The 16,029-nt window shown below is 39.9% G+C and overlaps 1 protein-coding gene across 3 annotated transcripts in view; it reads left to right on the forward strand.

Annotated features, from left to right (window-relative positions):
* Nucleotides 1–16,029, forward strand: part of OXR1 (oxidation resistance 1) — a 377,112-nt gene that overhangs the window by 299,919 nt on the left and 61,164 nt on the right. For all 3 annotated transcript variants that reach the window (XM_053243630.1, XM_053243631.1, XM_053243634.1), the window contains one exon: nt 10,068–10,150. In XM_053243630.1, coding sequence (XP_053099605.1) covers nt 10,068–10,150 — 83 coding nt within the window. The remainder of the gene's footprint in view (nt 1–10,067; nt 10,151–16,029) is intronic.

Genomic DNA, 16,029 nt, shown 5'->3' on the forward strand with positions numbered 1-16,029 from the left:
CCACAGAGGTAATTTCCGGCCGTCATTTTGTGTTTCAGAGCCTCGAAATGGCTCCTTCTTTAAAAATGGCGATTTTTGGCCGATTTGGCAGTATTCTGAGGTACACTGTGACTCAGGGGGAGCAGCTAAGGTGGGTACGCAGTTCCCCCTATATTCCCCCCCCAAAAAAAACACAATGTTTTGTTAATGTGCTTCCCCCTGATCAGGAACCTAATCCCCAATTCCCCATTGACTCGATATTCAGTTTCTGTATCTGCGGTTGTACCATGGATGGAACACCCACAAATATTGAGGTTGTCCTGTATAAACTGATCATAAGAGATGCAGCGCAATAAAAGCTTTCACTACATGAGGCCAGCATGCTGGAAATCTAGCTTCAGAGACACTGTATGAATTAGTTTTCTGTTTGGGCGTCTCCTAATTTGTGGTGGGTGGTCTGACTGATTATCTTGTGGGTGGTCTGGCTGATTGCAAGTTCTGTCAATCTGAAAAGCTTTTTAGTGGTTGGGCTGCTGCCGGTAAGGACATTGGCAGACCAATAGTGCATATATGAACATCTTGAAAGCATGTGCCTATGCAGAAATGGCACTAGTGACCTTGTGTCTCTTCAGAGAGTGACTGTAGTCACTCACCAGAAGGATGCAAGGTCACCAGTACCATTTCTGCATAGGCACATGTAAAGAGCATCAGTAAACTAATGTGGTGCGCAAAGCTTTTCTGTGTGAAGTGAGCTAGAAACCACTGCATTCTTACCTAGTGCTTCCATCAGGAGCTCCAGAAAGCCACTGTTTCCTTCCAGGTGTCATCTTCTGAAGGGTGTTGCCTTTTGGAGCTAGAGAGATTCCCAGCCATGAGGAAGGCCCACCCAATCATTAAGGTGCATTAACATTCTTTTGTCAGATTCTTGAACCCAGTCAGCTGAAGCAAGACTCTAATGATAGAGACTCGGTCACTGTAATTATGACAGCAATACTCAAAATAATATGCAACACATTTTGAGCATTTGGAAAAGAGCATGATTTATTTATTTATTTAGTTGACATATTTGTATACTGCCCACTACCGAAGTTTCTAGGCAGTTTACAGCAATAAAACAAACCAAGAAATTCTAACAATTAAAACATATAAAAGATCAAATTAAAATACTCGTAAAACTACCAGATAGTTAAAAAGCTTGGCTGAAGAGATGTCTTTAGTTGTTTCCTAAAAGCCAACACAGATGGAGCAGCTCTGATCTCAGCAGTAAGTGCATTCTGCAGCCCTGGGGCAACTACAGAGAAGGCTCGCCTCTGCATTGTCACCAGATGAGCTGGCAGCACCCTCAGATGAACCTCCCCTGTGAGAAGGCGGTGGGGTTAACAATGGAGAAGGTGTTTTCTTAAGTACCCGGGACACAAGCCGTTAAGGGCTTTATAGGTAATAATAACCAGCACTTTGTATTTTTCCCAGAAACCTATTGGTAGCCAGTGTAGTTCTTTTAAAAGTGGAATAAAATGGTCTCTTTGGGAAGTCCCAGAGACCAATAAGGCAGCAGCATTCTGCACCAACTGCAGTTTCCAAACTATGTGCAAAGGCAGCCCCATGCAGAGTAAATTGCAGTAGTCAAACAAAGTAAGCCTTGGATGCTGCAGAACTGTTGAAAAGAATATGTGATCGCCAGGAGGTTTTACATACAGCCCCCACCCCGCCATCCACTCCTAATTGGAGTGTGCCAGTCTGTATATTTGCTGGATTTCCCTGCGGGCTATCAGGGGCCAGGACAGACAGGGCTTTGTTTTTCTCCGAAGGGAGGCTGCAAATTCTGGCTTGGGGGGGGGGGGAGATCCTCTATTTCCAGTAGTTTTTGAAAAAAACTCTGGGGCTTCTGCTTTCTCTGAAGGTGTTGATGGAGGTGCTGATGGCTATGCGAATGGTCCATCTAATCCCTTGAATTAAAATGCCTCGCTCTTCAGATATCCCGAGGCATAGAGCCATGTGTGAAAAACCTCCAGGTTGCAACCTGGCAATTTTTGACACTAGCCTTTTTGGCTACGGTTCTTTACACTCTTTCTTTGTAATAGACCCGGTTAACTTAGTAGTGTTTACTTTTGGATAAACATGCACAGGGACATTCACAAACTTCAGTAGTGTAGTTGAAGTGGTGACCAACTCTCCTGTGTGGATGCTCCTGTTTCAGTTTACAAAAGAGTTGTTCCATCTTGCACTTCCTTCTAACAATTAATTTAAATTTAAACTTTTACCATTTAAAATGAAATAGAAACAGCAACAACATGGGGGGCACTTAGATCTGCTGTTTGTGTTCTAACAAAGTTCAATTAGCCAGTGTGGCATAGTGCTAGACTAGGACTGGGGAGACCAGAGTTCACATCCACACTCGCTAACTTGGTGATTCTGGGTCAGTCACTTATTTCTTGGTCCAACCAACCTCACAGGGTTGTTGTGAGGATAAATATAACCATGCACTCTGGGCTCCTTGAAGGGGGAGTGGGATATAAATGTAAAAATAAATAAAACTAGAATAGAATACTGTACATTGGTGAGTCAAACTAAAGTTGAAATTAATTCTCAAGTTTGTATAAAAATTTAAATCTAATGTAATCCCAACACTACAGTTTTCCTAGTAAGTATATGTCTATAATTGGAAAATTGTTCTAGATACCTTAAATTATAATAGGGGAGAGAGAGCCTAGCCCAGTTCATCTGTGATGCTAACCCATTATTTAGCACTACTTAAGGGAGCCTCTAGCTTACGTGCGGAAAGCAGACAGAGCTCTTGCTTTGACTTAAAACAAATTTCAGTTCTGGATTACATATAAATTTGGGGAACTGCAGTTTAACTAACTAGAATTAAAGCAAATCAGAATTTTAAACCATGGTTTGATAACCTGGCTTGTTCTTACTCTAGTTAACAAAATCCAGTGCTGCAGTTTCCTAAATGTGTCTGTAACGTGGAATTGTGGTTTGTTCTTGAAGTGATGTGAAAGCTTTCACTCTCCTCCTCATACATGGAAGAGAGAAAGGATGAGTACCTGCAGCTTCCATAGGCTCATTCGTGTCACAGTGAACCATGGTTCAGTCACATCTGAACCGGGCTTTTTAACACACATACCTCTAGCTTCAGGGAAATTTCTATAAGTTGAATGATTGGATCCCTGAGCATCTGTTCTGTTAATGCAACTTGGGTCTGGTCTATAAATGCAGCAGAATGCTGAAGTGATAGAAATCATGAAATCATTTTTGAATATTACTTTTTGTAAAACAAACAAATAAGAAAAATAAACATCTGTCTGCAAATAACAAAGTAGCCCAACAAGGAAAATGCTGTTCAGGATCTTTCTCCTTGATGTGCTCATTTTGTAGAGGTTTTTCCATGTGGAGAAGCGGTCACAATCTCTATCCTGAAATACCACCTCATTCTGTTGCATGTATAGATCCAATCTTAGAAAAACATTCTTTCTAAAACTGGGAAAGTAAAGTCTGGAATTGATATTTCCTTCTAGTTTCATGTAAATAGATTTCACAGATTTCATTACCGTTGAGTGGAACTGAGCTGTCATGCCCTGTTTTGTTCAATTATTGAGTTTAACGCTTATTTACTACACAGTTGAATAAAGAGGGATGTCTGTGTATGGGTGGTTTGTTAATATATTTGACAGAAAGTTAAATGGAAATTAGTTCATGGCAAAACGAGCTATCTATATGATGTGAAAAAGATTTTACCTAAACTGAGTACCTCATTTTGGTGTTTCAATTAACTTGATTCTTCTATTTTGACTTTATTGAGAATAGTGACTGGTTTAAAAATATTTTTCTGATACCGAGAGGTCTGTTGTTATACGAACAAAAACTTCAAGCTTCCCACAGCTTAATCAGTTCATGTTTTAATGCTCTCATTTTTCATAATGATTCATACCCATTGTGTTCAAAACAGATAAACTGGTAGGTTAATAAGGAAGTCTTTTTAAGGAAGAAGAAGAAATTAAAGCAAAAGCACTGCAAGTGTGGAACTATCTTTCCAAGGCTCCTGTTTTTGAGAGCTCCTGGATCTACCTTCATCAGTGGCGAAATTAGATAGAATGGCGACAGCCCATCTTGTCTGCCACAATCACATATAAAGTGGGAGATGGGGACAATATCCTAGGGAGTCAGGCGGTATATCAATATAATAATATAAACAGCAGAAGGAATGCATGAATCAAGAGTATTGAATCATCACTGGAGTCTTTTCAGTTGGGCTCACTTCTGATTTCTGAGCCATTTGAGAGAAGCGAGATTGGAATACAGGCTTGCAGGGAAGCGTCGTGAGCTTTCAGTCCTTTGCTCTTAAAATCAGTCCCTGCCACTTCTTCATATGCTATTAAAACAGACTCATGTTTCCAGGTTGGTCCACAGGATTAGTATTTTTCAGTCTTATGGGAGTACTTAGCTGATGTGCTTTTGGAATAAATAAATGTACAGACTTAAGCAAACCTGCTATTGGAAATTGTAGTGCTTAATCTTATGTTTTAAAGTCTTAGGATGCATTCCTAGAACAAATTAACACATTAATTGCAGTAAATGCAATGTTGCATAACTAGGAATTCTTGTCTTACTGGTTTATGTGCTTCTCCATTTCAGTTTGTCTTGTATACTTCCAAGTGTACAACCAAATGTTTAAAAAAGAGTTGTTAGCTGGGTTGCGTGCATATGTGTGTTTAAACTTGTACGTCTGGGGGATATTGACACTAATCTGTGCAAATGTGTGGTGACCACACAACCTGCCTCTTGGTCCATTATTGTATGTCATTAAAGGCCAGATTTTAAAGATCCTTGTTAAGGATTGAACTTATACCTGTAAGCCCCTACTTTAACTAGATGCCTAAGGCGTCAAATAGGTCTGGGGATGGAACAGCGTGATCACTGTAATTTTCATGATCAGTAGGCTGGGGTGGCTGATCATGGAAATGCCCATGAATACATTTAGGGCATTCACTCCTTCAGACGGACATCTTAAACCTAAAGAGAGCCAGTGTATGATTGATGCACCAGAGACATGATGGAGGCCAGACTTCTGGCTCCATTTACCTGCTGTATGTGCTTACAGCAGGCTTCTATAAATCACGTCTGAATAGGGCTTGGATATTGCAGGAAACTTATAATGAAGTTCTTTATAATAAGGAAACTTAATAGGCCAGCTAACAACCCAGCCCTATACATACAGTATTATGTGGTATTAAATGCTATCTGTTGTGTAGCTAAAATAGCACTCCCATATAATGTGTTTAGAACTGGAATCTTAATTTGCTGTTTCTGCTTTAAAGCTGCTGTTAAGCCATTGGTAACAGAAGGTGAAACGCAAAGATTAGGATCTCCCACATGAAATATTAAAGAACACGGTTCACACACAAAATTAAATATTGGTCATTAAGTGTTGTTTATACAACCAGCTGTTAAAATGACAGACTGGGATCCAAAGCCATTACTAGTCTCATAAGATCCAGGGGCTTTTAGACAAGTTTGTTTTTTCCTTCAAGCTTCCATATCATAAAGCATTATGGGTACTTCCAAAGCAGTTTGATATTGTTTTGTTTTCTTAAAATCAATAGGCAGTAGAGAAACACAAGCCACTTGCACCTAAGTAACTCTTTGGATCCTGTTCATAGCATCTTCCCAATTTAAAAACCCCAAACACTATGAAAGTCTAATTCATTTCAGTTTGTGTCAGAGTATGATAGTATAATGTGGCATAACAGAATTGTCGCAGTATGCGTATTTTTAGAAGAGTAGAAAAGGATTTACTCTTCTGCCTCCAGCTTATGTTTTAAAGTCATGCCATGTTTTAAAGCTGGATAGATTAAAAACTAGTTCACACAACCATTAACATCAGAGTAGTTTGCACTATTGTGAGAACTCTCACAAATCTCTCCAGTCCAGGTTGCTCAAAAGCAGGGAAACCCAGTTTTTGTACTCTGCTATTAACCAAGATAGGAGAAGAGGAGAGCTCTCCTGCCTTGCTTTCCTGGTCGTGTGGATCCACCCACAGAGGTTTCCTTAGAGCCCTGTGGGGCCTGGGGCAATCTGCCTGGGTGGGTCTCCTTTCCAGTTAATTTTAATGGCAGCAACAAGAGCAGGTCCCAGGCAGTCACCCTGCTTGCCCCGCCCTAATGACAGCGCTGTCCACCCACCTTTTCTATCCAGCCATTGGGACCCAGGTGGAATGGAAACAATAGAGAACTGTGGCTACAGGTGCTATCCATGGATGTGCCACCCTGCAAAGCACACTCTTATGACCAGCTGCTGAGGCTGCTTCAGAAGGGCTGGATCCACTTCCTGTTCCTTCATGGCCAATCAGAGGGCAGCTGTTGATATCATGAGACTTTCCAGTCTGCTGGCAGCATGCTGGGAAGCCCTGGACAGAGGCAGATTAAGTTTTTTGCCACTCATAAACAATGAAAGATTTGGCACCCCTCTCTGTCCCCAGAGACTGATTCCCCTTCAGCAGGGCTGGCTGCAGGGAGTGGGGGGAGTTATTCGTCTTTCTTAAAAGTGACTTTTAAAAAGCTCTGCCGACCCTCCCAAATGACTGTCCCATCCATCCCGGGATGGTGGGGATGGCCGAGGCAGTGACAGGAGCTCCTTCTCCCATACCTCCGCCCTCCCAAATGACTTCTTTGGCTGACCATGGCCCATATTCAGGCCTCTCTCTCTCTTGAGTGCGTGAGCGCGTGCTGAAAAAGAGGCCCGAATATGGGCCGCAGCCGGCCAGAGCAGTCATTTGGGAGGGTGAAGGGATGGGAGAAGGAGCTCCCATCGCCACCTCTGCCATCCCCAGGATGGATGGGATAGTCATTTGGGAGGGCAGGTGGAGGAATGGGGAAAAGAGCTGCCTGATATCACCACCTCTGAAATGGGCCGCCGCCTCCTCGACTCTCATGTGGGAGGGCGGAGGGATCGAGGAAGGAGTCCCGCCACCTGCTGCCACCGCCACCCTTGCTACTGCTGCGGCCACCGATCAGTCAGTGGCCATTCTTCATTCTGCACCACACAGCAGCTCTTTAAAAAAATGTTATTTTAAGGAAGACTGAGAACATGCCCTTGGCCCCTTCCCCAGCCGTCAGAATATGCTGCTCCTAAAAATTTGCTGTTGTAGGCAAGTGCTTCCTTTGCCTATGTGTTAATTCGCCCCTAGGCATGGAGGTCTCGGGGGACTTTCAGGTCCCAATTTCAACAATGGACTGCTTGGCTTAATCATGTATTTCTTGGGTTTGCTGACCCCAATGGGAGGTTCTGCTTATACGCTCCTATTGAGATAATAGCTCTCTAGCCCATCCCCCAAGTGGTCGTGTAAACATGCCTTAAGATTTTTTAATCTAATTTCTTATTTAAAATCTCTTTCTCTTTCTCTTTCTCAATGCCCCCACCTTCATTTAACATTTGTGAATTTAATGCAAATATTTAGTTTTAAGGGATTACATGTCTTTGAACTAAAATCTGAAGAGTTTTTTGAACTGTCCCAGATTCTTTCTTACACACTTGTCCTCTACAAACAACACTTTACTTAGTTAATAGTTGTGGATAATCTTGGAATGGGATCATTGTGTAATTATTTTCCTCAAGTACTTTTAGTGTTTCAAAGGTAAGTTTGGATTTTTGCCATTTAATCAGATATCCTTTTGCTAACTAACCTGGAGATGCTATGATGGAGGAATGAAGAATATTATCAGTAGGTGGTATAAAATTTGTATTGATAGACTGATCTGGTTAGCAAGGAATGATGTGACTTACAGGACATATAATCTGATGGGTGTAATATTCACTGGTGGTGAAGTGGAGCCTCAGCTACAGAAATACAAGTTTGTCTTTATAACACTATAATTTATAGGAGTTTTGTCTAATGGATGGAGCAGACCCTCAGCCCTGCTCGTTAAGTGTCCAAATAGAATTTCCAGTTTTTTCTTACGTGTGTGCACTGCTAAATGTCGTCTAAACTGAGCATCTCTAATGACAAATAGTAGATTTGGAGATGTACACTAAGGTCCGTGATCAAATTTTAAAGTAGCTTGCCAAGATTCCTGTGAATAAAGTTCTGCTTGCTCACTTCAGCTAGTAGTGCCTATGGTAAGACATATTTGTGTTGTGGTGCAGTGCCATGGGAGTGTTGCATAAGACATGCAAGAAAGTGCATTAATATATTGTCAAAATACTTGATCCTAACTGTTTAAATATTCCTGAGGTCTTATTTAAATCTTTGACACTACAACCAGGTTGTTGTTTTAAGTAGTATGCACCAAATTATGGGTCAGCTAAAATCCTTTCTTTCCAGGATGATCTCAGTGTCTTCCTGCTGCTTAGCTTTCTGTGTTCTGGCATTTGGTTTTAGCACTTCTCTGCCTGGTCATCTGCTACTTCCTGTTTTCTTGTATTGGGGTATCTTGTATGTGGAACTAGCGTATTCCGGGAATAACCCAACTATCCCTAGAAATGTATGAGCGGGGCTGAACAAGTCCCAGGTGCCTGGTTGCCTAGAAATTTGATGCTGGTGCCTAGTTATTCATTAAAATGATTTTCCGGCCAGAAGGACCACATCCCTCGACAGAATTATGAGAATGTAAAAACCGTGGGTGCAAGACAGATTTATCAACAAACTTGTTTCAGAATTCATTTTAATAGAAGGTTTCTTGCCTCGGATTTAGGTTATCCCTAAATATGAAATTGCCACAAAATAGATATGATCTACAGATAGGTTTTCTCATTCTTGTATTCTGTATTTTTGAAATAGTTCTTCTCAAAACTGAAGCAGGTCTTTCTCAAAATGGAGGCAGGTCTTTCTGTGACAGAGCAGGTTGTTCTTAGAGAAGCTGCCACTTCCTTTGGCTGTTCTACAAGTTCAGCTGTGTGGTGTTTTTTTGGTGGTGTTTTCCACTGATATTGGGCCTAAAATAAATGGCTGAATGGGTAGCAAGACCCTCTGAATTCTTATAGTAGTTAATGTTGTTGAAAACAAATACCGTGTTTCCCCGAAAATAAGACAGTGTCTTATATTAATTTTAGCCCCCCAAAATGCACTAGGGCAATTAGCAGTACATCAGAAATTACTGCTAGGTCTTACTTTCGGGGTAGGTCTTTCGGGGAAACAGGGTAGTATGGGAGGGGGATATGCCATCTTCCATGTACTATTTTCTCTCACTTTAACCTGTAGAGGTGCATGCATGTGATAATCTTCCTCCATTTTTTTTTTTGGCACTTTGTTATCAAAGTTAGCTCAGACTGAATTATCTATCTGTCACTTGGAGGTGGGGACAGAAGTGTGTGGAACTAGTTCTTCCCCCTTGATTTTAGGCCTCATGTTACCAGGTATTCTGTTACTGCGGAACGGACTCTAGTTAGTCTCTGATATTCTTACATGTTTGAACTGAAGAATGTAGTTAACCCTAAAGCAGGTTTTGTTGTTGTTTTGAAGGGAAATGAATGCCCCCTGACTTTACTTGTGATCAATGTAAAAATTCATAGTTTCGAAAGGAGGTCCTTACCTATGTTCACAGCTAGTGTTGAATGATTCAGAGTGATCTTAAAATGTTACACTTCTGTTGCAATTTGCAAAATGATACAGTTTGAGAAGCTTCTGTATATGAGCTCTTCCTACTTTTGTTTTCTAGCTTTTAAATATTGCAGCTTTAAACTGGGTGTGATCTTGGAAGCTGTGCATAGTCTACGGCAGGGGGCAGGCAGATCCTGTTCAATGTAGATCCAATTAAATGTTAATTTAATCATTGTAAATTTGCCCTGTGTAAAAAATGTTGTCTAGAATTTTGTGAATTGATAACATCCTGAATGCTTGCAGGTACTTATGAAGCTAGTCTATTTCTATTTACTGGAGTAGTTATATTGGTCAAATCCTCAAAGCAGAGGAGCGAAGTCCCCATTCTGGCAGCTAGTTGTCTGTTAGGCTGAGTTGAGAGTCACAGGGTATAAGCTGTGTAACTGGTGAATTAGATGTCTGCCTGCGGGGCTGAAGTCAGCAGCCTGTGACAATACTGAGAGGGAGAGAGAAATGAATGTAACGCGTGCCTTGCCTCAATTTTTTTCAGATACTGGCCAGAAGAAGACCCTAGACAAGAAAGATGGGAGGCGAATGTCTTTTCAGAAGCCTAAAGGGACTATTGAATACACAGTAAGTTATTGCTTGGCTATATAATATGCAAGAGAATGTTTTTAAATGTGTTAATAATCTGAAAACTAGATAAGAAAAAGAAATCTTTAATGAATGTTACCTTTTTGTTTGTTCGGTCTGTAGCTCTGGCAGGCAGCTGATTACCTTAACAGGATTGATAGGAGTACTATTTTGAGTCTTTCAGGAATGATGCAGAGTAATTCTGGAAAGGCAAACCTTTCCTGTGAATGTTGTACAGCTTGTAAATAACTGTAAACCAATAGAATATTCCATTTGATACAAAAATGATCTTACTTTCAGGACAGAATCAGATTTTAAAAATCCCTGACTGCCACTAAAGCTTTTAGAATTGTAAATGGTCCACTGAATGCAGGTGAACATGATGTTAGTCCATCGCAGCAATGCTTTTGTGGGGGGGGGGGACATTTGTGTGGTGTTCTGATAAATTCCATTGATCTATTGCTACTTTAGAGAATAGCTCTGCTTTTTCCAGCAGTATCTGAAAATGGAGCCTTTCTGTAACTGTTACGTTCTTCAAATGACCCTCAAACAGTGCTGCAGTCAGCGTTTCATGTTTTTGGTTACTAGGGGAAACTGAAGTGACAAATGTTTTGTTACATATTGGCCATATAACGAAGTCTCTAAATTGGCATGTTGTACACCAGTGACTGTGGTTTCTGAAATGTTTTGAAATTATAAATGCATTGAAATGGAACATTCTGAAAAGCCAGCTGTTTCATTTGTCTCTATAATGGATAATGTTTGTAAATACTAACAGCAGAAGTCTTTACTACTCTGCCAGCTTGTTTTAATTGGCTGAAATTCCAGAAATACTGACCAGTATAGCCATGAAATGTAATTAGGAAGCAAATTTGTTCTTTCACGTCTAAGTAAATTACTAGAGAAAACAAAGTGATGCAAACTGATCTAATGGCTATCATGCTTTTGCATTTAGCAGATGGTTTTGAAGATCTTGTATTAACCACACACACAGTTTGTCTGAACTCTTTGCAAGAAGTATCTACAAAATGTGCTATGTATTTAAGAGACTTATTTAAGAGACTGAAATCAAATAACTGCCAGAAAATAACCTGGTTCAGGGTTGCTATTCATTGGTGTAGCTAGAATCTTCAGTATTACTTCAGCCACTCTTCAGGAAATTGGGTAGTGGCAGCTGACATGGGTTCCAGTGCCACAATAGTATATCACTTGATTAGATTTTTACTCTGTGTATCATTGGGGCCAAGCTTGCTGTATTTAAGCGTCCATATGTACAACATACACAGCTCTTTGGTAATTCATTGGGAAAGCATTTGCCAATCTATTGCTAAATAAATGTTTAGCATTAGTAATTTAGACTCTCCAAACCTGTCAGCTTTGTTGTTATCAATAATAGTACTCCAAATTTGCATGCTTCACCCCTTGGAGTGATAATAGCTATATTCTGACTCCTCAGTAGTCTTTCCTCAACACTTGTTCCTCTCTTCCACAAAATCACCACTAGTAAATTTCACTGGTGGATGATGCCTTATGGGAGGTTTTTTAGGTTATCTTGTACATTTCCCACCTATTAACAAACTATTGTGTTTCCTTCTCTTCTCCTTGCCTCCACCCCTGCCCAGACAGCGTGTGATTTTTTTAAATCTATCTTGTTAGTTTCTGACTAACATGCATGTAAAACTGGAAAGTCTATTTTGAAACAATTATTAAAATATTCCATCCCCAAAATAGGTTTATCTTTTATAACCAAAAGACACACCCATCAGAAGTTTAGACTAGTGCTTTAAAAGTACTTCTTGATGCAAAACTTTGTAAATGCTTACTAATATATTGAAAATGTCTAATTTCTATGAAATTGTAGTTTGAAACCTGTAGGGTTTACCTGGGAGATGTTGGTAGAGTAGCGGGAAGTTTTCTCCAAAGTTATAGATTTCGGATTCTTTCAGAGTACTAATTTAACCATCTAATGCTGAAAAATGCTGCCTCTAAATGTTGCTGATTCAAAAAATAGAAATGTAATTTTCTTCTGATAAATTGTGATTAGCAATCACTTAAAGGAATTCATCAAGTTAGTTACAACTGCCTATAAAAAGTATGGAAGCATTAGTATTCCGATATTTGGAGACACTTGCAGTCCTCCATCTCCTGAATCAATTTCTGTTGCTGCTGTTGTGTACCAACCTTACTGGATTAAGTTGTCCAAGAAGAAAAGATTTCCCAGAAACCATAGCATGTTAGGTTTTCAGATAAGGTTGCCAGCATTTCCTGACATGCACTCATCTTTCTGAATGAGTGTTTATACAGCTTATATAGGTACAGTCTAGCCTCTGTCATGAAAAGGGTTATACTCTTGCTTCCAAGAAAGCTTAAATTCTAGAGGCTTAGATGTTTTTAATATGTACTTGGTCTGGGATGTCCTGTAGTGATTGGAAAGATGCTCTGGTCACTATTCAAATTGATGGAACCTCCATGGATTGCAGAACATATGGATTCTACCTAGAAAGGTCATGCTAAGTTACAAACATCTGTGAGATAAGCTTTCTGTGTGTACATTTGAGTGATTGTGTGTGTGGGATGAACCTTCAACTGAGACTCTTTAAAAAATGAGCTTCAGTCTTGAACTGACTTCTTAAAAGGAATGTTATGAAAATGCATTATTGGCCCAGTTGCTGAGTGTCATCGTAACCTTCAAAACAGGCTTGTAATACAGTGTAGTGGGTGTCTAGCCTAAGTGACAGTTGGTGCCTGCCAGCAGTACTTTAACAGCTTAGAAATATGAAATACTTGGCTGAAGCCAAGCAGGTCTGGTCCTGAGAATTTCCTGGATGGAAAACTACCTAGGAACCATATGGAAGCCAGTCTGAGCTCTTTGAAGGAAGAGGGGAATAGAATTGTGATAAATAACTTGTGTATAAATATTCTTGACCCTCCCTTGCTAATTCATTCTTAGATATAGCAAAGAGACCAAGTTACAAGTTTGTACAGGCAACCAGTTTTCCGCTTACTAGATAAATCTAAAAAGCTGGGCATTTACGCCTGTATTATACAGAACGTAGGGCAAGAAGTCTACCTTCTTAATAATGTAGAAAGCAATCCTAGTGTCTCTCTCTGTCTCTCTCGTACGCATCCTCCCCCACCATCTTGAACCAGACTAGACATGGCCAAGGAAGCATTTCTAGTGATAGCCAGAAAAGTATGTGTGCTTGCAGAATGTAGCATGCTAGTGTAGAGTTCTCAAACTGTGGTCCATGATCTCTTTCTTGGTGATCTGGAGAAAAGCTGCACAGCAGTTTCCCCCTGCAGTTGACTTCTTATTGTAGTTTAATTTGCAGAACAACAAAAAAAAGCTAAGTGGTGTGCCCTTGAGCAGTTTTCAAGTTGTCTGAAGCAGCAACAAAATTAGAACCGGGTACTAGTGAATATATTTGCTAGTATGTTTTAACCTATTTTATCAAAAGATTCTAAAGTCTATAATACATTATACTACAGCCAACTGTAAGACCTTAATAGATAATTGGAAGCTTTCCATAAACATTTTCTGCAGTAGTAAGTGGTCTACTGCATGGTATTACATAAGTGGTTTGCAGGTTGGCTTCTATATCTGCCCCTCTTGTCAGTGTATCACGGCCATTATCTCTAAACTTTGTAGGAGGTGGTGGTAATTGGGGCAAATTGCCCTGGAGTTCCACAAAACTGAGGAACCCCAATGTATTGGTTCATATTGACAGCATTAGGGGAAGTGCAGGTGTAGGATCCCAAGACTGTGTTTTCTCCTGGGCCCTATGATCGCCTTTCTGTGGCCCTGATGCTGAGGGTACTGAGACTTTCTTGTTCCTCAATTTCTTCAAATAGTGGCTAATGTACTGTAAGCAAATGAAACCAAAATATAAGCTACAAATCTGTAGTCAGCCCCTAATAGTAGTGTGGGTAGAACTGGTATTATCATTTAAACAGAGTTCAAGCAGAAGAATGGATGATAAATGCTGGCTGGACTTACTACTTCTTACTGTTGAGTAATTATGGAGCTGTTAGCAGAAAATGATCTTTAATCTAAGAGAGCTGTTAATACTATGTTCACTGAATATGTATTTGTGTTTCACCCTTCTTCCAAGGAGCTTTAGAGTTGGTTTCTTTGCATTACATCCTCACAAGAACCCTACAAGACAAGCTGAGAGAATGATTTGACCAAGGCCAGTCAGCAAGTTTCATGGCTGAAAGGGAGATATCAACCCAGGTCTCCCTGGCCTAAGTCCAATACTCTGTCTGTAGCAACGTGGTTGCTGTACTCTATTTACTTGCACCAAAAGGTTGTCTTGAACTTGAATCCATATTTGGTATACTTTTTGTCAATTCACATTGCACATTAAAATGCTGGCATGATTAAAGCTTAATGTAAGAAAAATGATCGGGGCATCAGTGAATCAGCAAATACTTGGGAAATCTTGGCAACTGTTTGACACATAGATTTTTACCTTAAGCTTCTCCTGTAATTTGTGTTGCATCCTTGTCCTTCTAGAAATCTTTGGGGACATATAAAAAAGCAAGGCAAAACCGGTTTTGCCTAACTTCTTTCTAGGATTTTAAATAACTCATCTGCAATATAGTTTAAAGAATTCTGGATGTGTAGGTCAATATATATCAAATGTGATTTTAAATATTATGAGAGAACTACATAAACCTAGCTACTCCCAACTGTGTTCTGATATCCAGTTGCAGTAAATGTAACTCATAAGTAGTAAATATAACTCATAAGAATATGGAAATGTGTACATTTATTTAGTACAATTCTATACTACCCCATATACCAGTCTCTGGGCAATTTACAATTGTAAAACATATCAGAGCGCCACCTTCTACATGATCCCCACCGCACATTAAGTTCATCTGAGGAGGTCTATCTCCAGTTACCACCGGTTCATTTGGTGGCGACTCAGAGGCGGGCCTTCTCTGTAGCTGCTCCTGGGCTGTGGAATGTATTCCCGGCAAAAATCCTCAATCTGAATTCTTTATTGACCTTCAGGAGAGCCCTTAAAACCTATCTGTTTGGCCTGGCCTTCCAGGGTTTTTAATTGTTCTGGTTGTTTAATTGTTTTTATGATGTTTTAATTGTTAATTGATGTTTTATATTGTTTATATTTCTGTTTTAACTGTTATTGGTTTTAATGGTTTTGTTTTAATTGTAAACTGCCCTGAGCCACTTTGGAAGGGCAGTATAAAATTCGAATAAATGAATGAATAAATAAATAAATAATATTTACCTTATCTTGTAACATCATGTAGCACTGTATCTCCTCTCCTTACATAGGCAGCTGCCATATACTGAGTCAGGCCATATACTGAGTTCCCTAAGGGAAGCTCTTGGATGTCAGTAATTGACTGAACATTTCTGTGAGGAGATTCCAGGATCAAGAGAGCCATATGCTGCCTATTGGATTTGGGGTAGAATGATTCTTTAGGATGGGGTAGGGCTTTTACCAAGCCATCCACTATTCATAGTTTGCAGATAAGAATATGGAAATGTGTACATTTATTTAATACAATTGTATACTACCCCATATACCAATCTCTAGGCGATTTACAATTTTAAAACACAAATGAGCAATTTAAAATATTAAAACAGATTAAAATTGTTTTGAAAACTTACTAACTAAAAGGCCTCATTACAAAGGTATGTCTTCAGCTATTTCTTTAAAACCAACTGAGATGGGGAGACTCTAATATTGCTTCAGAGCATGTTCCAAAGTCCTGGAGCAACCCTAGAGAAGGCCCAGTTTGGGGTCACCACCAAACAGGCCAGCAGCAACCTCAACCAGACCTCTCCTGATTGTCTTAATAGGTGGCAGGCTTCATCATGAAGAAGAAGGCGCTCTTTTAAATAC

The sequence above is a fragment of the Hemicordylus capensis genome, chromosome 4, assembly GCF_027244095.1.
Source record: "Hemicordylus capensis ecotype Gifberg chromosome 4, rHemCap1.1.pri, whole genome shotgun sequence".
Classification (NCBI taxonomy): Eukaryota; Metazoa; Chordata; class Lepidosauria; order Squamata; family Cordylidae; genus Hemicordylus; species Hemicordylus capensis.